The sequence below is a fragment of the Rhinatrema bivittatum genome, chromosome 10 (genome assembly GCF_901001135.1).
Source record: "Rhinatrema bivittatum chromosome 10, aRhiBiv1.1, whole genome shotgun sequence".
In the NCBI taxonomy this organism is placed as follows: domain Eukaryota; kingdom Metazoa; phylum Chordata; class Amphibia; order Gymnophiona; family Rhinatrematidae; genus Rhinatrema; species Rhinatrema bivittatum.
In genome coordinates this window covers 42,338,376-42,361,467 of record NC_042624.1, presented here as the reverse complement: position 1 = coordinate 42,361,467, position 23,092 = coordinate 42,338,376, and the positions used below count along the sequence as shown (strand labels likewise).

Sequence of the window (23,092 nt, the reverse complement as noted above, 5' to 3'; positions counted from 1 at the left end):
TCCTGCATCACGGCGGACGTGAGCGTCCATAGGTCCCACCACAGGAAGGGCAGAGAGAGCTTCCGAGGCCAAACGCTCTCCAGCCCTACATTTGCGGGCTGAATGCGGCATTGCAGGCAAAAGGAACAAGCGGTAAGGAAAGGCGCTCACAGCTGTCTCACCAAAACGCCATCTTGGATCTCCCCCCCCCAAAAATAAAAAAAAATAAAAGAGTGCCAATGGTCAGATTAAGAAAAGAGATGCTCATTAATTGAGCGACCATTTTCCTAACACAACAGCCACCTCTCCTGGGCACTCACTGCTGAGGCGGCACTAGGGGCGCACAGTTTCTCCCAGCACCTCCTTTTTACAATGGCAGTCCATTTGCAATTTGTATTGGGCGCCCCGGAGAGGTGGATCAGTGCATGTTAAGGGAGTGGGCATTCAATCATGAGCACCCGTTTAAGAGCGCCAATACTGCATTGGCCTGAAGAGGCACAGAGTTAAGAAAGCAACACCATGACCAAGAAGAATTTAAAAGTTGTTTGGTTCTGGGTGGGATTAAATTGAGGATACTGATCATCAAATTATAGTCTTATTTTGTAGCTCATAAAAAGCTTCAATCCTGTTTAAAAAAAAAAAAAAAAAAAGCACCTCTGGCTTGACAACACAGTGCCTTTCCCAATCCCCTTTAGCCTTCAGTTTTACCATTGTAACTGTCTACGAGGATGGCAGTTAAAATGGAAGATTTTGCTATATAGATGACAATATATTAAGGACTGGATGAGAACAACAACTTGTTTCACTTAAGCCACTAAATTCATTCATCAGCGAAATTGCTCTGAGTCGGGTAGATGGAGCCCAATGCTGATCCTCACTGTCCTTCTTCCCCTGCCCCCGTACTGTCTGAGGTAAGCTTTTTATTTTAACATGAATTAAAAAAAAAAATTACATTGTAGTGCTTGCAGAGGTGATGAATGTAGGACTTTCACTATTCAGGGGGCAATTTTGTAACAGCCTGCGCAGATTAGTGGGGAAATACGTACATAAGTCCACCTACATGATTCAGAAACATATGCAAATTCTTTTTACAATCCAAAAATACACGAGCATGTCCAACTCTTCCTCAGCTGTATCTAGGGATTCCAACTGTCCAATTTTGGACTGGACAGCCAGGTTTTCAGGCATTCTGTACAGTGTCCAGTCAGAAGTACCAACCGGACGCTAAATGTCCAGTTCTGCAGGTGGATCCTCCTTTCCCTCTTAGTTAGAGGAAGAGAAAGGCAGGTCAGAGCCAATCGGAGGAGAGCTGTGCTGTATCCTTGCCTCCTTTCCCATGCTGTGATTGGTCAGCTTAGGGAGAGGAGGTGGTGCACAGCCCAGCCCTCAGCTCCCAGTGGTTCTGTAGATACATAGATGCACTGTGTAGGCAGTTCACTGGCAGGATCTAAAATTTATGCAAATGAGGGGGTACCATTCCCCACCCCCACCCCTCTAATGTCCAGTCCTGGCCTACGGAAAAGTTGGCAATCCTACCTGAATCCCCAGAATGCCTCTGCTCAGTCCATAAAAACTGGCATGCGAACATGACATATGTACGTTAACCCACACATAGGCAGGGGGCTGGGAGAGATGGCACTTTTGTATATGGACACTTCCATGTGGAAAAACACTGTTTTCCTGCATAGGTCCTTTTGAAAATTGCCTTCCCTTGATGCAGCTAGAAGTATTGCGCAGTGCTCCACAAAATGTAGATGTTTAGATGGTATTCTGAGGTTGGGGGGGGGGGGGGGATTGGACAATAACACACGTAGATTGTGTTTTCAAATCTATGTGTGTTATTTTTGCATGAACATATCTACCTGCCCACAAAGCGGGTGGCAAAAATACCCACTGCAAGTTTCCGAAAGAAAGCAGGTGCGGATTTTGCACAAAAGTGGAAAGTTAAAACTGACCCCCCCCCAACCCTCACTTGTAGCTTCCTCCATTTCTCCCCCAATCTTCAATTCCCACCAGTGTTTTTTGGAGAGCGAACTAAAGCACTGCAAGAAATGTGCCTCCAGCTACCGTAGGACTGCCAGCTCCACCACTTCCTGCCAGTGTGCGAGTGAATTCGGGAGTGTTGTGTATGCTCGCTACATAGTGGTTAAACAACAGAAAATAGGCCCAAATAGCATAGTGAAACATGAATATGGCATTTTTTTCTGTAAATTTTACATTTTTGGCAACACTGTGGGTGCACGGGACATCTCAGACTCTCAAAATGGGTACAGCAGCGATGAAAGGTGAAGAAGCACTGAGTTACCGAAGCTGTAGGCCACCAGAACAGCAGCTGCTCCACTTGCTGCTTCCTGCTCTAAAGCAGATGGGTGAGGGTGGCCCTTGGGCAGTGAACTCACAGACTGTCTTGTTATTACCTGTGCAATTATGTTCTTTTATTAAGGATACCGACTGGATCCACTTTGTTTTTGAGACAGGCCCATGCAGCCCTGGTTTTAATGTGCTGAATGCATGGATTTGTTTTCCCAGCTTTTCCTAGGGAAATGTGATCTACAAACTGAGACTGAACTGACCTGCCTTGCAAAATTAAAGCTAGTTAGCAAACCTCAGAGATTTATGAACAGCTGCACCAATTCACCTATGAGTCTGCTTCCAAGTTGGTTTACTGCTTAGCATAAAAGGGGTAAAGATGCTAGCGCACCACCTGCCAGTCCTGTTCAGAAAACGTCCTACTAAGTAAGAAACGTACCGGTAAATGCTTCCTATTCCACTTACCTCTGCACAAGCTCCGGAGCGTGAAATGAGGCGGTTACTGACATAGTCGATCATCCAGTCTCCAGACCTCAAGTTATCACAAAAAGGATGGCCCAAGTCATTCTTTGGTCTGATGTCCACCATTACAGACATTAATCCTGAGGACGGACAATGATAAAAATGTCTCACAAACGGATTCTCTTTATAGGATTTTGTCTACAGATGAATAAAATTACCGGCCAGCCAGTGCTGCCAATAATCTTCATGCTTTGTGAAACTTTAACCAACATTTAAAATAGTGTAGGCACGTGACGTTAACTGCAATACGCTATTTAGGTGCGCTTGGCAGCCGCTAACTTGAGGTAGGCTGCTAACCCACACGCAAAAGGAGGCTTCCTCGTAGGAAACATGCTCTCTGTCCAACCTGGGCAACAAACCTCAAAGCCACAAAGGGAGGAGTACGATTCTGGCTAAAGCACAGTGGAGCTGGGCCAAGAACAACAGAAGGTGCCTGTTACACCCGGCGCTCGGACGCGCGCCTACAAAATGCAGTTAACCCCCTCCAATGGCCCAACAAAACCAAAAGGAAGAACAACATAGCTTCTGCTTTCTTTCCACTGCACGAGAAATTGTTCTAATACCTTGGGGCCCCACTAACCTGAACTGTGAGCGTTACTACAGAGCTGCTTCTCCCATTTTGTGCCCATGGAAACAAAGGGCAGTAAACGTTGGCCCTTTTCACTGGGCTAACTTTATACGTTTCCGGACTAGCTTTCAGGAGTTTACACTCCAGGACCAACCACAAAAGGAAGCCTTATAGAAAACCGACCCGACTGGAAATAAAAATGTATTTATCCAGCTGTAAATAAGGATGCATGCTTTTAAGATTGCTTATATCGGATTTGTATATATATTGGAGGTTTTTAGGACACCCACCATGAAACTGCACACAGAACTTATGCTAATCTCTCTCATGTTTATTTATTTGTTTAAACGTGTGCATTCCACCAAAGCACAAAAGTAGTTCTAGGCAGATCACAGGCATAACAAACGTCGAAAGCACATGCATTACTGATATCCTGAAAGCCAGACCACTTCAGCGTGTCTTGAGGACAGGGCTGGGAACCACCAATATAACCAATAATCTGTTTTCACGCGTTCATCGGACGGCTCAACAGGTATAATTCTTAATCCAGACGCCCCCTTCTTTCACAGGCAAGCGAGGCTGTGTTGCAAGGTGATACGTCAGAATTCAAACCCATTTATTCTGAAGCAGGAGGAAGACAAAGAGGCGTGGGACCAGGAGCCAGAATCGTGACAAATGAATGATCAAGGAAGACGTACTTTGTTCAAGCAGCACAGCAAGAGTGGTGTGAAAATTTCTAAACGCTATGCACCCTCACCAAAGCCAAGGATTAACTCCCAGGAGAGGCAGCCAACGGCACTCATCCCTGTAATCCTTCTCCGAAATACAGGTTTTCCCACAGCTGCTGGCTCACTTCGCTGGGAGAGAAGGGGGTGTCTGGGCTGAGAACGTCCCTGCTGAGCCTTTTAACAGGCATGTGAAAACAGACTGATAATTCAGATCAAATTCTGATATTTTTTCACCTTGTGAGACTTATGCCCTGCTTAACTTGTCCCCTAATTAATGTGTTATTAATCATGTGCACGACTTCTTTTTCTGTTACTATTAGCAACAAGAACGCATTGGACAGTGACTACAGAGACTAGAATCCTTGATTTTGTGCTGTGAAATCCTTTATTTTGGGCAGAGGCCTGGTTGCAGGACCGTCACTTGGAAAAACAGTGCCCCGGTAATCCAGGGGATAGGGGCGGCTCCCTCCAACGTCGCAGTTAGCCAGCCAGTCCCCTTCCAAAGACCTGGCTGTGCAGGAATGGCCAGGCAGAAGCTTGCTACTAGCTTCTGCGACTGTACTGTACTGACAGTGGCAGCAGGGTGCTCTGGTACCTTGGGTGCCCGCCTTCTCATGGCCTTGCCAACAGTGCGTGACTCGGCCATTCACTGTTCTGCGAGGGGTTTATTCAGTCTGGGGCAGGGGCTTGTCAGTATTTAAACAGCGATTGGCTCAGACTAATTCATGCAAGTGCTGACAGCCCGGTAGGTTTGCAGTAACACCACGGCTGAATGGTCTGCGGGAAGTGACCAGAGAGATTCAAGCTCCTGCCTTTGTGCTAAAAGATTCTCTAGTTTTGGATTTTAAAGCCCACCAACCCCAATATTGCGATTGTCTTTATAGTTAGCCCTTTTCTCACTAAAGCTCTGCCTTACCCCATTTCCTGCGTTTCTTATGTGGTACAGGGAATCTGGGATAATTCCCCCTTTTTGACCCCAGACGGGTGGGGAGTGTGGGGGAGACACAAACCCGACAGAGAGAGGGTTAAGATGCTTAGGGTGTGCCCCCTGGAGAATGGAAGGCATGGTGAAACTTTCAAATGTTCGTCAGGCTTTGCTGGGGTGGAGTAGGGCAAAGGCTTCCATGCAGGGGGACATTCAGGTCTGATGAGACGTTATAGAGGCAGCATGAGAAGAGGTTTTTTGTTTTTTTTTGTTGGAAGGGCAAACGATTACCGGGAGAGGCCTTCCGGCAGGGACAGTGCCAATCAAAGCCGTGCTGGAACTGGGACAGACACAGAGCATAGTAGTTAAGGGCTGGTTGGGTGGCAGGTGGTAACAGGTACAAGGAAAGAAAAGGGGGGGAGGGGGTGTCATTGCCTGGGCCCGAGGAAATCTGGTGTTGGTTTGGGCAATAGGAATTTGTGGCAGATGACAAGAGCAAGGATTCTCAAATGTCTAGGACAATTAATCTTTACCTGCCATCACCTACTATGCTAACATGTCCACCAGTAAACAACGCCACAATAGAGCTTCCACTCAAAGATCAAAATGATGCAACATATCTGGAATTCTATGCACGTCTACGAAAGGGCAGTATGCCCTGCAGCCATGATCAGGTGCCCAGGCTCTGACGGGTAATGCTAAGTATCGCATCCCGCCTGACTCCATAGGGAAGCTCCAGCTGCTGATCAGATCACAGAAACATGCCCCCATAGGCAGTGGAGATCATCCCACCTGCCCAGATCCCCTTCCCCCTCCCTCCTCACCTCCAAGTCGCTGCCTGAAGATGATGAAAAATTAGCGTGGGGGTCCTCAACAGCCCTCGCGTAATGCCGGACCCTGTGCTGATTTTTCATCATCTTCAGGTGCCACTAGTAGTGTGGCTGCAGGCTCTAATTTAGGCGTGGCAGCGGTGGGCTACAAGGATTTGGTGCTAAAGGCAATTCCCTACACTGTCCATGTTTAAATCTGGGCCTGGACTTTTGTGCCATTGTTGTATGGTAGCCCCAAACCACCAGAAAAGCAGTGGATTTTGTTCAGACAATGCTGTCAGTTTTGTACTGATTTTACCCTGTTTCAACTACAGCAGCAGAATCTCGACACAGCAAGGTACAGCCAGGTAAAAACTATCAAAAAGAATGGCCAAACCCATGCAATCTCTTACAATCTGACCCTAGTGCAGGGAAGGAAAACTCCAGTCCTCAAGGGCTGCAAACCGATCGGGGTTTCAGGATATACATGAAATAGATTTGCACACAACTGAGGCAGTGTGCATGCAGCTCTCCCTCATCAGGGATATCCTGAAACCCCCAGCTGGTTTGCGGCCCTCGAGGACTGGAATTGCCTACCCTCGCCCTAGTGACGCAATAACATGGGTTCTGGCTCCAAAGTCCCATTAGCTTCTGACCCGATCACAATAATCCAAATTAAACGGCTTCACTGAAAAGTTGAGCGGCCAGATGAGTTAAGGAAAGGCTGCCTAGGCCCTCTGACCTTGAAGACCCGCATACTTAAGAGGCGTCCAGTTTGGTATGTTGTAAGATCCTCCACCATCCTCCTGTTCCTCAGCATCGCAGCGATACAGAACCTGATTCAGGTCAGCTAAAGTCAGCTTAGATACAATCCTGGGGAAGGAAATTAGAATACAAAACTCAATAGAGTTACAAACATTTACTGTCAAATACTTAAGCATAGTCAATGACCTGGTTAATTTACCTTTGACTTATTCACCTACTTAGTTAATTGTAAACTGGGAAAGGGGAAGAGGGTTTGTCTTTTTTTTTCTTTTTTTTATTTAGACAACTGCAATCCTTACTTACGAAGCAAAAGGTGTTTTCAGGATGGGGAATGCATTGTCGTCGGGTAGACTGCCGGATGTAAAATGAGGGGTGAACTGGATCAGGTGGCTACGGAGTATTCCCACTGCCTCCTGCGCCTTCGGGTCAAGACTAACTCTGCGAATGGGAATGCAAACAGGGATTTAAAATTAAAAAAAAAAAAAAAAAAAAGTGTTTTTTTTGGAAAGACAACCCTGATGAACATTCTACAGCAGGAAGCCAAAATGTGTGTACCTGAATATAATCACGCTTCCTGGCGTCAGGTTTTCAAATTCTATTTCCTGGACATACTCATTCGGGCCTTTGGTGGCAATTCCCACCTGCTTCACAATTTTGCTCTCTGTCAGCTTGCAAGAGAAAACATTTAGACCCATGAAGAAACTTCTCTCGGAGTTTTCAGAGACTTTAGAAGAGAAAACTCCCCGTTCGTTACCTGGATGTGTTCCCTGATCTCCACGGTGTACTCTGGCAATCCATTGATATAGCTCGCATCTTTTCCGTAGGGCGTGGCTTTTCTCTCCATAGTTCTGGCCTCTAACACGACCTCCTCAATTTTGCCTACATGAGGTCATATTTATATTGTAAGAATTACATCACTTCCATCAATTAAAGTTTGGGGTTTTCCATGTCACCATAAACAAAAAATGGAATACCACCCTTATAACAAAATACTATTTTATCTTAAAGCAGCTTCACATTTAGGGCCTGATGTGCCTAAGGGTTTTTCCCATAGTGTGTGATCATGTAAATGCTCAAGACATAGGCCCCCTCAGTTTAATTTGAATTTTGTCTGAATTACACTGCAAGGTTTAAGTGAACAGGACAAATATGAGCATTTGTTAAATGTACAAATCCAAGAAGGTCTAGACAAACAATACTGAAATACCTGGGATGTACATTTGAGGAACCTCCTTGCTGTAAAAGGAGGTTTTGGGATCCCGGAAAGCAGTTCGGGAGACCGCCACGACAGACTGGTGCGTGTGGGGGCAATGTCTGGTCACTGCCACTATGTCCTCATCCACCTGATCCACGTAGACCTGAGTAATGCAAACAGAAAATCATGTGGTGGAGGGAGGAGAGGGGGAAGGGGTGCCTGCAAGGCCTGATCACCTCAAAGTAGGACTGGCGGGCAGACTTCTTCCTTCCGAAGGATCCCATAGCATCCTGCTGCAGAAAGGCGTAGAGTACTGGTTTTGTTTTACCTCGGTGGCTCCGCAGTCTTTACCTGGATAAAGCCTTTTGCCCCCAGCTCTTGGTGCAGTCGGTTTATGGCCTGCTTTCCTGCTATAATTCCACTCTGGAGGTTAACTTCCCCGGGACTTCCTGGCGTTGCTTTAGGATTCCATTTGGTATAAAACCTCTCTTCGGAAACTACGGAAATCTGAACAAAAGAAAAATGGTAAGATTTGTTAGGAAAATAAAAGACATTGCCAAGCAAACTTTATTTAAAAAAACAAAACAAAAAACCACACCCTCCTCCATGCACATTTTTTGACCTCTGGTGGTCTAAACCCAAAGAGCAACTCTCGTCCTAGCTGAGATCATGGAGAGTTGTGACCAAAAAAAAATAAATTTTTTTTTCAATACAGACAAGGAACTATTGGAAGCATGCCGGGAGCGTCACCTCCACTCCACCCACACCTATTCTCGCAAACACACTTATTCACCTCTGGCAGCCCTCAGACCCAAACATGATACGCTCTCCCTTGGCATACACCATTACACTCTCCCTGTCATACCCCTTACACTCTCTCCTACCACCCCCACATTACATCTCCCGCATCTCTACCCCACCTCTACCCTATATCTCCTTGGTCTCTTCCCCGCTCGTGAAATATCTTTCTCTATATTATATACCTAAATACACACTTTGGTATTAATCTTACAATACCTATTTATTTTGTATTATACATATTTCATGTAATTTTTGGTTACAATATTTGATGCATTTAGTATTGTTATATAATTTCTGTTCTTGCATGGTTTAAACTCAGTTCTTTGTAAAGCCTTAGTTAAGCTGCTTTTCATGTTCCTTGTAAACCGATGTGATGTTCCTACGAATGTCGGTCAAAAAAAAAAAGAACTATAAATAAATACAGTTACTCCTGCTTGAGACCGCAGTCAGGAACATGACTGCACCGGCACAGAACACCAACATCATCTGCGGGACTCTCTTTAGCAACACACCTAGCAGAAGCTGTACTCCATATCAGTCTATTCTTACTGCCCATTTCTAAAGGAAGGCTGTACCCAGGATATCTTACTATTACCCAGCATACAAACCACAGAATGTTTTATTTATCTTCTGCAATGTCTGAAGCAGATTACAAGTAAACCTACATAATAATCAAATGAATACATACAAAGAGCAATAACAACATTTCTGAACCATAGTTAAACATTTCTTACCCAAAACTCCTTAATCACCCATATGTATATCAATCAGGACCAAATGCTTGCATCAACAGCAGTCCTGTTATCTTTCTCCTGAATGGTAGGTAACCGCTTCCTTCCCTAAGTTCACAAGGGAGTTTCAGGTGCCAAGACCTTGCTGCGAGTTTCTTGGCACCTGAAACTAAGGGAGGACTAGCAATGGGAAGTAGAACGTGACATATAGGAACAAAATGCCCTTTAGATAACAGTGTTTAGCTAGTAGTGTTATTTATATGTATTTTACAGTTGTATTTGTTATACTCTATGATATTTATGGTAGTATATTGTATTTTACTGTTACTGAATGTGTTGACCAATGCTGTTCCCTGCCTTGAGCAGATGTCTGGAAAGGAGGTATAAACTGACCCACAAAAAAATAAAATGCTAAATTATACTTCTGCAAGTTGATTATGGGCTCGACTGGTTTTGTTGGCTTTCAAAGCAGCAGATATTCTTTTATCGCCGCTCACTATGGAGTTGGGCTGGAGTGTGGGAACCATTTTTACCTTCTTGCCTTCAGTGCTAGGCTAGCAGACACCACAGCACGATCATGCTCAGTGCACTGCCACCGCCCCATGCCAGATTTGGGTGATGCCAGAAAAGCAATTGTGCATATCTGAGAAGGGATATCCGAGAGTTACGCTTGTTATAATGAAGTTGCCGACATACTACATGAATCTGAAATGCAGTCAGCCTAAACACCTGGGTTTAAGGACCTAATCTGGCTTTCCTGAGATATCCAGGGCCTTTTTTTAAATTTTAAAGGCGAGGTATGATGTTATGATATTACTTTTAGTCACTAAAGTCTACAACTTCCTGCTGAGATCTCTCTTTGCAAATAATAACAGACCTTCCTAAGGCAGGTTAAGTACCTAATTATGTAATAGTAAAACTGGAAGAAGTAACCATAAAATTAAATGACAAACCATAACGTCATGCCAAGCACGGACAGACACTGAAAAGTCCTTGGGGACCAACCTGATGAGGCACCAACTCGTCATAGCCCCTGGTGCTTCCGGTGGCGCAGCAAGCCATAGAAACAATGGCTGAACTGGGAAGCGAATCATAGGCAGAACGATGCTGGGGGGAGGGAGAAACAAGAACAGGTTCTAGGTTATATCCTCAGGGTTTCACAAACAGAGAACAGCATCGAAGACCTCCAGATCATTAATCACCACTCACAGAAAAAAAATCCAAAGCCTGTACATGTACATAGGGAGGGTAATTTTCAAACAGGGCCACTGAGGGTAATACAGAATTTTAACCCTTCTGAACACTGCCCCGCTGACATGTACATAAAATTACAAAAATGGAATCCGTGTAAGCCTGTATGCACACAAGTTTATCCACACTGAACAGAGGCATTCCCAGGTGCTGGGTTGAGAAGGGCTTTGCACTTACAAACTTTTCCATTCTCAAAAAGCCTGTACATGTATCTTCTCAGAAAACTCCTGGGCACAAATTAGAAGTTGTAATTAAAACACAAGAGATGGCATGCTGAGTCAGATCAAAGGTGCACTAGGGAACATTTTTGAGAATGAAATACAGAACCTCAAGGATAGCAATTTCCAACCTGAAAGCCTAAATTTGGCTTCCAGAACCTCCTGCACCTCCCTATGCTGCTGGTGTGCACATATACCATGACAGTTTGCTCCTCCCCAGGGCTCTCTAGCATCCTGCATGTGGGTGCTACTGGTAGGATTATTTTGTACGTGTGCACTTTTCCTTTGAAAACTGGTGTAACCTTCCCACCTAACTGATTGAAAATTTAGGCGGGCTGCTACAAAATGACCTGATATGGGGGTAACTTTGGAACTGCTCACACTGGTGCAAAGCCCGCGGGTGCTTTTCACTCAGACTTTAAACCGATGTTTCAAAGAGAAATTTTCCCTTTGCATATTATCTCCAGAAAACAACCTGCATGCATTTACACTTGCTAACATATGTGCATGTAATGTTTCCGAGAAGAATTATGCAAATCCTTTGGAAAATTCAACACTATGCACATAACTCCAAATGCCTCTTCACACACAGAATGGCCCTGCGGACTTCTTTTTACCCGCATAATTAGGCAGGCAACTTTCCAAAAGTCCATTTCTGTGGGTAAATCATTCTACTGCTTTTTTAAATGTAATTATAAATATGATTATTTATAACAAATTTCAAGTTCTCAGACATTTTGAGGGTAATTTTGTAATAGCCTGCACCTGGCAAATATGCTTTCAAAAGGGAAAAGTATGCGCATAAGTTCTTTTTTGGAAATTAGCCCAGGAAAACCACCCACACACAATTACACTGGCTCATTTGTGTGCAGATTTTATTTGAAAATGTAAAAATATGCGCATTAGTCCAGCCCCACCTTAGGAACGCAGGGAAGCCAACGTGCACACAGGATGCAGGCGCACACATCTGTGCACATGGTGGGGGAAGCACTTTTACAAATGGGCCATTTCTACAGGAAAAGAACCGTTTCACCCCCGAAAATCCCTTTGAAGATTATTTTCAAGCTCTTACTGTTGGAATCAAAGCAACAGCTTTCCTATGCTAGTCTAATCCGAATATCCATCTCTAATTTCAATTAATGCACCTAAGAAAGAGAAATAAAACTTCTGAACATTAAGTGACGAAGAGAATTAACTTTGCATAAAAGAATAAGCTACAATAAACTGTATAAACCAGACCTAAAAGATAATCACTCTGCAGTTGGTATGCCTTTAAAAAAAAGGAACACCTTCGATTAATGTGCAATATTAACCCATCTTAATAAGAAGCAACAATCAGCCAGCCAGCATCATTTAAAAACATGGACCTGTAACCTGATATTTTTCTCATTCTCTGAGCTGCTCCCTGAAATTTGGTACTCCACAGAGAAGCCGTATGAAGCGCACTGCAGCCAATTAGTTTACACTGCTTATGTAACAGTAGCTATCAATAGATAAGGGCTATTTGGCTCATGCTACCATCCAGTCTGCCCGGGTGCCATGCAAGCTTGACATCACCCCTCCCTTTGGTCTTGTGGCCTCTACTGCCAGTCAGGCTTTTAGTATCCATAATGAATATGCATGAGATAAATTTGCATATATGCAGTTGGGATAGTGGAATAAAGAAATCACCAATAAATAAATGGAGATCAATATATATTGCACAGCTTAGTATAGAATCATTAGGTGCAGTACTATAAATGCTGTCTTGCCTCTTTTTTGTTTTTAGTCTGCCTAGTACTAGCAAGTTGAGATAAGAACATCTATTTTTCTGACTGATAAAATTCAGTGTTTGAACTGTCTGGAACTATGCTGTTACAGGGTGCCTCCTACTTAGGGCATAAATCCTGCTGAAATTTTAAGTTCTAATTAGAACTGGCTTTGCAAAATGTGAACTAGAGCCAGGAAAGGACAGTATAAAGTTAATTGTAATTAACAGTATTCTTCAGATTACAGAGGGAAAGCGCTGTTAGCTATCCCATGGTCTTTCTCCAAGCTAGTGTCCCTTGATTTTTTTTTCGCAGACATGCTGACTCACAACAGAGGGACTGTGAGGGAGGTATCCTCTATAAATCTTTATCTTCTTTGTATAAAATCTTTATCTTTTATTATTCAAATGATATCTGCTTTTGATAGTCACTGTGATACCATTTGCCTTTGTTGATTTTTACCATATTTTACAATATTAGTAAATTAAGTAATTGCTTTTATACGTCTGTGCAGTGTGTTCTATGATGTAATATACTATCTCACCGTTTACACAAGACAGTGTGGAATCAATCCAGGGGAATTTTCAAGTGAGGAGATAGATAGCTTTGTCATCCAGCTCATCTTACTGTCTGGTGGCTATAGGTGCTGAGCACTGGACCTGCTGAGCTAATTTCATTGGCAGATTTAATCCCCATGCTGGGGGAATGGTGATAAGGTCATCTTTTGCCATTATTCACAACTCATCCCACAGTAGGGGGATTAAATATTTAACCCTGCTCTCAGCCATTTCTCAGCTAACTCAACTGTGCCCTGGCATACCCATAAAACACTTCCCATTTATCCGGATACAGACTTAAAAAGTATCCGAATAAGTGGTGTCAATTTTCAAACACTCTCATTTATCTGGATAACGCAAAAGTTATCAGGATAAATGCCTTTGAATATCAGCCTCAAGATGATATTTAGGAAGTATTGTTTGATAAAATACAATTAAAAAGGGGGAGTTACATGAGTCCAAAATGTAAGCACCTGTATATGACCCTTTCCCCCTTAAAAACACATTTTTCTTGAAACTTTTTTTCTTGGAGGAAAAAATATCCAAGACACCCTAACAATTTTTCTGAAAGGAAATTTCTCTTTTCCTACAGATATCTAAAATTTGTTTGAAGATTTCCTCCCACTAAAGTTTTCTTTATGTGCAGAGGTTCTGAGTGAAATATCTTTTATTCTCCATTTTTTTCTTGCTAAAACTATTTACATTCCATGTTCTTATACAGCACTTTATATTTCTTGAATCCCAAACCATGCTAGAAACAATATAAATAAGCAATAAGTCGTTCATACAATCTATGGTAAGATAGTACTTCTAATTATTTATAAATGACGTGATTGTGCTCTTACCAGAATTGGACTTTCATTGTCGTGAGTGACATCCATGAACAGTGCATGGGCAATGGCTGGTACCAAAGGTCTCAAACATGGTTGAACAAATGAGCCAACAGGTTCTCCTCCAAAGCGATAAACCAGTCGCCCCTCTTCATGACTGTTATAGGCACTCATTGCCTCTGCAGTGCAAAATAAGCTAAATTTACACACTAATATCCAAAAATGGGAAATAATACATTTTTGAACAAAATGAATGCAGTGCAAAATTATTACTCAAGTTGTTGCCGCTAAGCTGTTTCATTGTATTCAACTAAGGAATTTTTTCCTGCTTCACTGTAAACCGGCATGATTTGCATTTAATGCAAGAATTTTGGTATATAAAAGTTAAAAATAAATAAAATAGTCAAATATGGATCTGTACTATTCTTCATAGGCCACTTTTTTTTCATTATCAAATGGTAAAATGTATTCTGCAGATTAAAAAAAAAAAAAAAAAAAAAGGATTGGGGAAGAGGAGAAGGTGACCTAAGCTCTGTGACAACTTCCAAAAATCTCCTCCAAGTTCCTTCTCAAGGAGTAGAATGAATGATATGGTGTTTGTAAAAGATTCCACGATCTCCCCACGCTTGACACAAAGATACTCTTGTCCAAAGCCTCCCAGTTTGCATGTGGTTACACTACTGGTAGATAGGGAGAATGTGCTCACAGAAGCAGAGGAAACACACCATTTATCTTCATTCAGCACGCTAGTACCATCTAGAGTCCTAAAGATATTGTTGCGTCTTGGCTCTATAGCTACCTGTAAAGGTTTTATTTTTAGGTCTCATTTTTTTCTTTTTATACCGTCTCTTCACATTTTGGGGGGGAAAAGGCTTGAACCTTTTATGCTGCCCAAATCCAGTTTTAAAAATCTCCTTTAGAGTCCACTCCTGAGCAGTTTACACTATATGTATCAAGGTGACGCCTGCATGATGTGCTGCTGAGGGTCAGCACTGCAATGCCCCCACTAGTTACTCTCACCATTGTCAAGCTAGGTTAAGTAGGAGGAGCCACCAACATCTTCCACCTACATCTATTTGGAAATGAAATTAAACCTGGATATAAAGGGGGATCAGTTACCTGGCCACACAAGTCTATGACCGACTCATCTAATCTGCCCTGTTATTCTATCCTGCTTTAAGATTATCTCAGTAATACAATGGATTCCATTAACAGGAACGCCTGCAGTAAGGACATTTTCCCATACCTTGGTTTTCTAATGGAAAGTAATTTCTAAGCTATGATTTTATAAGTCTTATGGTCTAGCTGTGAAAGTACTTTCTGGTTATAAACATTTTTGGCTGAAGAGGTATTCTTGGAGGACCCACTACTGGCCCCCTTTCTCCCTGCCTGACATGCCCGAGTCATCCTCTAGTCTTAACTGCATGAGGCCCTCTACTCTTGAGCCTTTCTGGCCTCACGCGGTTAAAAACCATAGGATGGCTGGAACGCGAGAGACGCTGGCCGTCTCCTCATCTTACTGGGAACACTGCCTGCTACGATCATTAAATACAGTAACTAGAGCAAAGTGCCATGTGTACCCCCAAAGTGTCACTGTCGTCAGCAGTCAGTGCACTGTTCATGCTCCTTTGGAAAAACACATGCAACCCCCACAGCAAGCCTACCTCTGATTAAAGAGCTTATGCCCAGTCTAGTCACAAAGATATTGTCCAGTTCCTCACTTCCAGTGAATAGCTCAGCCACAACATACAAATCCGGCCGCAATTTTCTAGCCGTGTCCAGCATGTACTGCAGAAAGTGCGGCCATTGAAGCCAGAAACGGAACAGAAACAGGAAAGCAAAGGGAGAGGAGACAAAGCTGGGCCATGGATGGGACAATGGGAGGGAATGCCGAGCAGCAGGACAAACCAGAAAGGCCAAAAACAGGAAGCAAGGCAAACACATCAAATGTGTATGTATGAAAAATTAATGCAGCACAGGCAATACAAAGTGAGAATAAAAAAGATACCATGTAAGAGACAATTGTAAGGAGAGAAAGAGAGAACAGATTGGAGTTTGCAAGGAATGTAAGGACAAAAGAAAAAAAAAAAAGTAAACATTGTTAGCTTTACAGTAAAAACTGACAATAGCATTTCACAGCAGTCGCATAGAACCTTAGGTTGCACGTTGTACCTCTAATCAGACTGGTAATTCCCAGGCGGTTGACAAAGACATTGTCGATATATTCGCTGCCCGTGAAGAGTTCGGCTATCACATAGAGATTGGGTCTCACTGACCTGGCTGCCGCCAGCATCTCCTACAGATCGTAACACAGTTCTTAATGACCCAAGCAAAGCCCTTGCAAACTGCACCCAGCCTAGAAGCAATATATGACAGCTGAAAATATTACCTGCTGGTTCTGTTGTCCTAAATGAAAATTGGTTCTTACCTGCTAATTTTTGTTCCTGTAATACCACAGACCAGTCCAGAGAAGTGGGTTGTGTATCCCTACCAGCAGATGGAGTCAGAGAGCAAAAACTTTGGGCACTGCCATATATACAAGAGTGCCACCTGCAATCCCTCAGTATTGTCCTGTACCCAAGCCCATGTTAACAGAACTAAAGAATGAAGGGTAGTAACCAACCAAAAAACTCGGATGGCCACTTCTCCCCTGGAACAATCAAACCAAATCAACTGCTAAAGGATGCTCCATCAATCATATCTGCAGAAAGGAGCTTCATGAAAAATTATAACCAAGTTCTGAGCAAGACAGTCTTTCGGTATCTGAAGAAAGGGGTGGACCTCTGGGCTGATCTGTGGTATTACAGGAACGAAAATTAGCAGATAAGAACCAATTTTCATTTCCTGAACATACCCAGATCAGTCCAGAGAAGTGGGATGTACCCAAGCCACCCTACACTGGGCGGGAACCTGAAAGACCCGCACACAGAACACTCTCACCAAAGGACGACCCATCATTAGCTTTAACGTCTAATCGATAATGCTTAGTGCAAGTGTGACGAGAACACCACACTGCCGCTCTACAGATCTCCTGGGGTGACAACAGTTGACACTCAGCCCAGGAAGTACCCTGGGCCCTAGTGGAATGAGATCGAAAGGCACCTGACGCCTGCGGGCTACGTATGCCGAGCAAATGGCTTCTTTAAGCCACCGAGATATGGATGCCTTTGTCGCTTTGTTCCCTTTCTTTGGTCCCCCAAAGAGAATAAACAAAATGATCGGAACGTCGGAAGTCATTGGTAACCTCCAGATAACACAATAAAGCGCGCCACACGTCCAAAAGATAAAGGTCTCTGTCCTGAGCAGATTCCAGGGACCAGTGAGGGAACCCCGGAAGCTCCACCGTCTGATTTACGTGGAAGGCCGAAACCACCTTAGGGACGAAGGACGGCACCACGCGTAAAGATACCTGATCTTCATAAATTCGCAAAAAAGGATTCAGACACGACAGCGCCTGCAATTCAGAGATCCAACGCACTGAGCAAATGGCTACCAAAAACATAGTCTTCAAAGTCAGATCTTTCAGAGACGTCCTGCGAATAAGCTCGAATGGAGCAGCACACAGCACACGCAGGATTAGATTCAAACTCCAGTCGGGACACACTGAACGGACTGGCGGGCGTAAATGTTTGACCCCTTTAAGAAATCGAGCAATATCCGGATGCGCTGCCAGAGAACAGCCATCAAACTTTCCTCTCAAGGCTCCGAGAGCCGCAACTTGTACACGAAGGGAATTGAATGCTAGCCCCTTAGCGAGACCCTGCTGCAGAAAGTCCAGCACCCGAGGGATATCGACTGCTAAATGATCACAAGAACGCTGCTGACACCACATCTCAAAAAACTTCCAGACTCTCACATAGGCCATAGAGGTGGACGGACGTTTCGCCTGCAGAAGAGTGGAGATAACTTGTTCAGAATACCCCCTCAAGCGTAAATGTCGCCTCTCAAAAGCCAAGCCACGAGAGAGAAGCGATCCTCCCGATCCGAAAATATGGACCCCTGACGGAGATGTGGCAAATGGGCCAGCTGAAGTGGGCTCTCTAGAGCCATGTGCACCAGATCAGCAAACTACGGATGACGTGGCCACTCCGGCGCCACCAGAACCACCCAACCCGGGTGGAGCTCTATGCGACGGAGGAGCCGACCTATGAGGGGCCAGGGCGGGAAGGCATACAGGAGAATTCCAGTGGGCCAGGGACATACAAGCGTGTCGATACCCACCAAACCCTGCTCCCGGCGACGGCTGAAGAAATGATCCGTTTTCGCATTTGTCCATGTTGCCATCAAATCCAGCTGAGGAGTTCCCCATCTGGCGCAAATGAGGTTCCACGCTTCGAGCAACAACTCCCACTCTCCTGGATCCAGTTGTTGTCTGCTGAGATAATTGGCCTGCACGTTCTCCACTCCCGCGACGCTGCAATGCCCCCTAGATGACTTTCTGCCTAGGCGAACAGTAGACGGGCCTCCAGCGCTACCACGGGGCTCCGCGTCCCACCTTGCCGGTTGATGTAGGCTACCGTCGTCGCATTGTCGGAGAATACGCGAACCATTCTGCCCTGGATCCAGGGAAGAAAGGCTTGTAGGGCCAGACATACCGCCCTTGTCTCGAGCCAATTTATGGACCAGGATCCTTCCGTCGCCATCCAGAGGCCTTGGGCGGACCTGTCCGCATACACTGCTCCCCAACCTGAGAGACTGGCATCGGTTGAGATTATCAGCCAATTCGGGGTGTCCAAATCAACCCCTCATTTCAGATTGTCGCGCGAGAGCCACCACGACAGACGGACTCTGGGAGCAGAGGCATGGGCAGGAGGAATTGCTCAGACATTGGACTCCACTGAGACAGAAGTGCACGTTGCAACGGCCATAAGTGAGCGAATGCCCAAGGGACCAAGTCCAAAGTGGAGGCCATGGAACCCAGGACCTGAAGATGATGCCACACTATGGGATTGTTCCTCCGAAGAAGGGCCTGGATCTGAGCTTGCAACTTCGTACTTCGTTCTGCCGCTAGGAACACCTTGCCCCGCAAGGTATCGAAGCGGGCTCCCAGGTAAATCAGCTGTTGAGTGGGTTCCAATTGACTCTTCTGCACGTTGATTACCCACCTGAGCGACCGCAACGTGAACATCACCATGTGGACCTATCTCTCGCAGTCCTCCCGAGACTTTGTGCGAATCAGCCAGTCGTCCAGGTACGGATGGACCAAGATCCCCTCCTTTCGGAGGAAGGCCGCCACTACCACCATTACCTTGGTGAATGTTCGTGGAGCTGTTGCGAGACCAAAAGGAAGGGCTCGAAATTGGAAGTGCTGACCCAATACTTTGAATCGCAGAAATCTCTGATGACCCAGCCAGATCGGTATATGTAAATACGCCTAAGTGAGGTCCAGGGAAGCTAGATATTGCCCTTTCCGCACCGCCGCCATCACTGTCCGCAGTGTTTCTATTCGAAAGCAAGGAACTTGAAGACAACGGTTCACCTTCTGCAGATTGAGGATAGGCCAAAAGGTGCCCTCCTTCTTGGGGACCACAAAGTAAACCGAATATCGGCCCCGTCCTTGCTGCGCCTCCGGAACCGGAACAATGGCGTTGAGGTTGCGAAGTCTTTGCAGGGTCACCCAGACTGCGTCACGCTTGCTGCATGAGGCTGCTCGGGACTCCACAAATACCTCTCGGACTGGAAGCGAGAACTCCAGTGTGTAGCCATCTCTGATCATCTCTAAGACCCAACAGTCTGAGGTAATTTTTTCCCATTCCGTGTAAAAGTTGGATAATCTGCCACCGACAGCTTCCACGACAGAATGGGTGCTTGTGGCTTCATTGGGGGGGGTCTTACTACTTCCTGCGCCGAGATGTCCTGAGTCACGACCAGGCCAGCGGCCCCTGCGAAAGGACTGCTGACGCTTGGAAGCAGCTGGCGGAGAACACCTGCTAGTTCTATAGTGGCGAGCATCCCGAAAACGAGATCAAGGGGGAAAGACCTTCTTAGATGATCTCCTATCCTCCGGTAATCTATTGCCCTTGGATTCCGTGAGTAGCTTCACCAGCTGATCAAGATCCTCTCCGAACAGGAGCTTGCCCTTAAAGGGTAGACTGCAAAGCTGTGACTTAGAGGACAAATCCGCCGCCCAATTTCTGAGCCAGAGGAGACGCCGAGCCAACACCATACTTCTCACCAAGGTCCTCACGAGATCATACAGGGCATCTGCCACATAGGCAGTGCCCGCTTCCAAACAGGCGGACTGTAATTCCCCGCTGCCACCAGACTCCTGGATCCAACACAGACATACCCTCTGCATCAGGCAAGCCCAGACCGCCGCATGAAGGCTCAAGGCGGAAACCTCAAAAGCCCTTTTTAACTGGATCTCCAGCTTACGGTCCTGCAGGTCCTTCAGGGCAGTTGCACCCACCACCGGGATAGTAGTCTTCTTAGTGACTGCTGACACAGCGGCGTCTACCTTCAGAATCTTCAGCAAGTCTAAAACTTCAGCCGATAAGGGGTATAGCTTCGACACAGCTCTGCCCACCTTCAGCCCTGAATCAGGAGGGTCCCACTCCCGGGACACCAGTTTGCGGACCTTCTTAGGCAAAGGAAAGGAGGATGTGGGCCCCCTGATGCCATCAAGGACTGGATTAATGCCCTCATTGTCAAATTCCTCCCGAGAAACCTTAAAGCCTAGAACTAGAACCTGTGGAATAAGGGGTCTCAATTCATCCCATTTGAATAGTCTGACTACGCTGGGGTCGTCTCCCTCAGCAGGCGTGTCATCAGGATCATCCTGATCCGTATCAATATCTGCCGGATCCGGCTGTGGGTCCGGGTCTGCCCCCAAGTCTGCCCCTGAGGCTGGGGTCGCTCCTGACCCCGGAATCGGATCCTGCAGGCCCCGGGGAGAATCCCCCGTCAGGCGAGAGTCAGCGGAATGCTGGCGAGGCTCCGCACCCCTATCTCTCTTTTCAGGCAGAGCCGAATCGTCCCCCGGGAGACCAGGTCTCAAACTGCCGAACGTTTCCTTGCTAGGAAGGCCTGGTGCATAAGAAGGATAAACTCTGGGCAAAACCCGTCTAGATCCTCCCCCCCCATCCGAGGTGTCGACTGGAGACCTATTATCAGCCCCCCCGAAGGGTTCTCTCCCACAGGCACCAAAATCGGAGGAGAATCATCCTCCTGCAATGTCACCGCGAGTCAGACGCTTCCTCCCGGCGAGGGGGGGGGGGGGCAGGCAGCCCCGAAGAGCCTTCCATCCCCGGGGAACAAGTGGCGCACAAAAACGCCATGTCTAATGGCTGCCCGCGTGTCAGACCTGCGATTCAGATCGCGGTCCCATGAGAAGGAAGTGTGCCGCCTCGCGGTCCAAAGGAGAGAAGGGAAGGCCGTGAAAATCACCAGCCACTCGCAGCTGTGACGTGGGAAAAGGTCAGGCAGGCAGGGCCAGAAATAAACAAACTTGCAGAAAACGCGTGCAGCCGCACCGCGTTAAAAATATTTGAATTAAACAGCCCGTCTCCGGTGAAAACACTAGGTCACCCGCCGGGAAAATGAAAATAAACTGGCCACATATGACACTTACCCCTTCCCTCCGAATCAGCCCAGAGTCCCGGGAGCTGAGGGAAATGTTGACAGCCTCCCTCTAAAATGGCCATAACGGCCTCGGTCCCTCAGCAACTTACCTCAGCACTGAAGAAACTGTCAGACGCTCAGCCTCAAAAACTTTTCAATTACCTACTTTTTTTTTTTTATTTGAAACTTTACCAAGACACAAGGGTCAAGGGAGCAGCTGCAACAGTAGCAGTGGAGAGTCACCAGGAGCCCCTGGTCATCACACATTAAACTGTGGTTGGCGAAACCCTGGCAGGGATGTCCAATCCCCATGACGCCCGGCTTCCACTGAGGGATGGCCCACGAAGGTGCCTAACACCTCAGGAAGCAATTGCAATGAAAAAAGGAAAAAAAACTAACTAAAGAAAAAATTTAAACTAAGACTGCAGGAGTGCATCTCTACCATCTGCTGGAGTCAGAGAAATACTGAGGGACTGCAGGTGGCACTCTTGTATATATATGGCAGTGCCCAAAGTTTTTGCTCTCTGACTCCATCTGCTGCTGGTAGGGATACACAACCCACTTCTCTGGACTGGTCTGTGGTATGTTCAGGAATATAAATTATATTTCTTGTATTTTTATACTTTTGACCAGTAAACAGTGTGGGCCATTTTTCAAGACCCGACCTCCATCTCACGGTACATGCTTGCGCTGTTGGTGCTGTATTCATGTTGTACACTGGCCTGAGGGATGCTTACAGGAGGTTCTGATGATGCTAAGCAAGACAGCATCCTGATTTATTTTCAGGATTAGTCACCAGGGTGCATATATTTAGGAAGCATTTGTTTCTGCTCAGAAAATTAAATGCAACTCCCCCTCATTCAACAATATGAAAAAGGAAGCTTTATTTGGTTTTGGCTGACAAATGAGTTTAACAATTATTTTCCAGAACTGCTGCTTTCAAATTAAACCCAATTAGGGTAACGTACAAATATCTGAAAGAAGAAAAATAACTTGCACAAGCAGTACAGATAATAAAGCAACTCATCGGCTGCAGAACCAAAGACCAATGAAGCTTGCACACAATTTACTGTCCTCCGAGCTGCAGGGTGAAAACCCGGCCCAGGGCAAAGTATAATCCCAGCTGCTCTTTTATCTTGCTCCAGGGTGAAAACAAAATACTGGGGGAGTTTTCAGCCGGCGCAGTCAAACAGGAAATTTTGCAAATGCAGCAAAAGTTCTCCCAGCTGACATAAGAAAGGGTTGTGCAAAACGTCCCTAATATGATGTTTTTATGAAGGTAGATTATTATGGACGATACAGCAGACAAGAAATGCTGTAAATAAAATAAATAAGAAACTACCAGAGGGCCAAGGTGATGATTTCTGGCTGTTGTAAGCTGATTGCGAGATGATGGCCTGTGTGCAGAGCAGAATCTCAGGGTGCAGGGGAAGAGAAACAGTGAGACAGGCGCGCGCCGCTGTTTGTGTACAGAATAAAAATACAGCACCCACTCTAGGTACACGGAAATTGTTACTGCACTGGCAGGAAAAAACACATGCTAACTACAAACAGTAAGAACACCGCAGCAATGTCAAACAAAACAAGCATTTTAC

At 45.5% G+C, this 23,092-nt stretch overlaps 1 protein-coding gene across 1 annotated transcript in view; it reads right to left on the bottom strand.

Moving 5' to 3' along the window:
* Positions 1 to 23,092, bottom strand: part of AGL (amylo-alpha-1, 6-glucosidase, 4-alpha-glucanotransferase) — a 112,996-nt gene that overhangs the window by 48,680 nt on the left and 41,224 nt on the right. Inside the window, exons 13-22 of the mRNA XM_029617465.1 lie at positions 15,602 to 15,725; positions 13,953 to 14,116; positions 10,339 to 10,440; positions 8,153 to 8,308; positions 7,814 to 7,964; positions 7,361 to 7,485; positions 7,162 to 7,274; positions 6,910 to 7,044; positions 6,584 to 6,714; positions 2,755 to 2,891 (exon numbers count right to left, since the gene is read on the bottom strand). Coding sequence (XP_029473325.1) covers positions 2,755 to 2,891; positions 6,584 to 6,714; positions 6,910 to 7,044; positions 7,162 to 7,274; positions 7,361 to 7,485; positions 7,814 to 7,964; positions 8,153 to 8,308; positions 10,339 to 10,440; positions 13,953 to 14,116; positions 15,602 to 15,725 — 1,338 coding nt within the window. The remainder of the gene's footprint in view (positions 1 to 2,754; positions 2,892 to 6,583; positions 6,715 to 6,909; positions 7,045 to 7,161; positions 7,275 to 7,360; positions 7,486 to 7,813; positions 7,965 to 8,152; positions 8,309 to 10,338; positions 10,441 to 13,952; positions 14,117 to 15,601; positions 15,726 to 23,092) is intronic.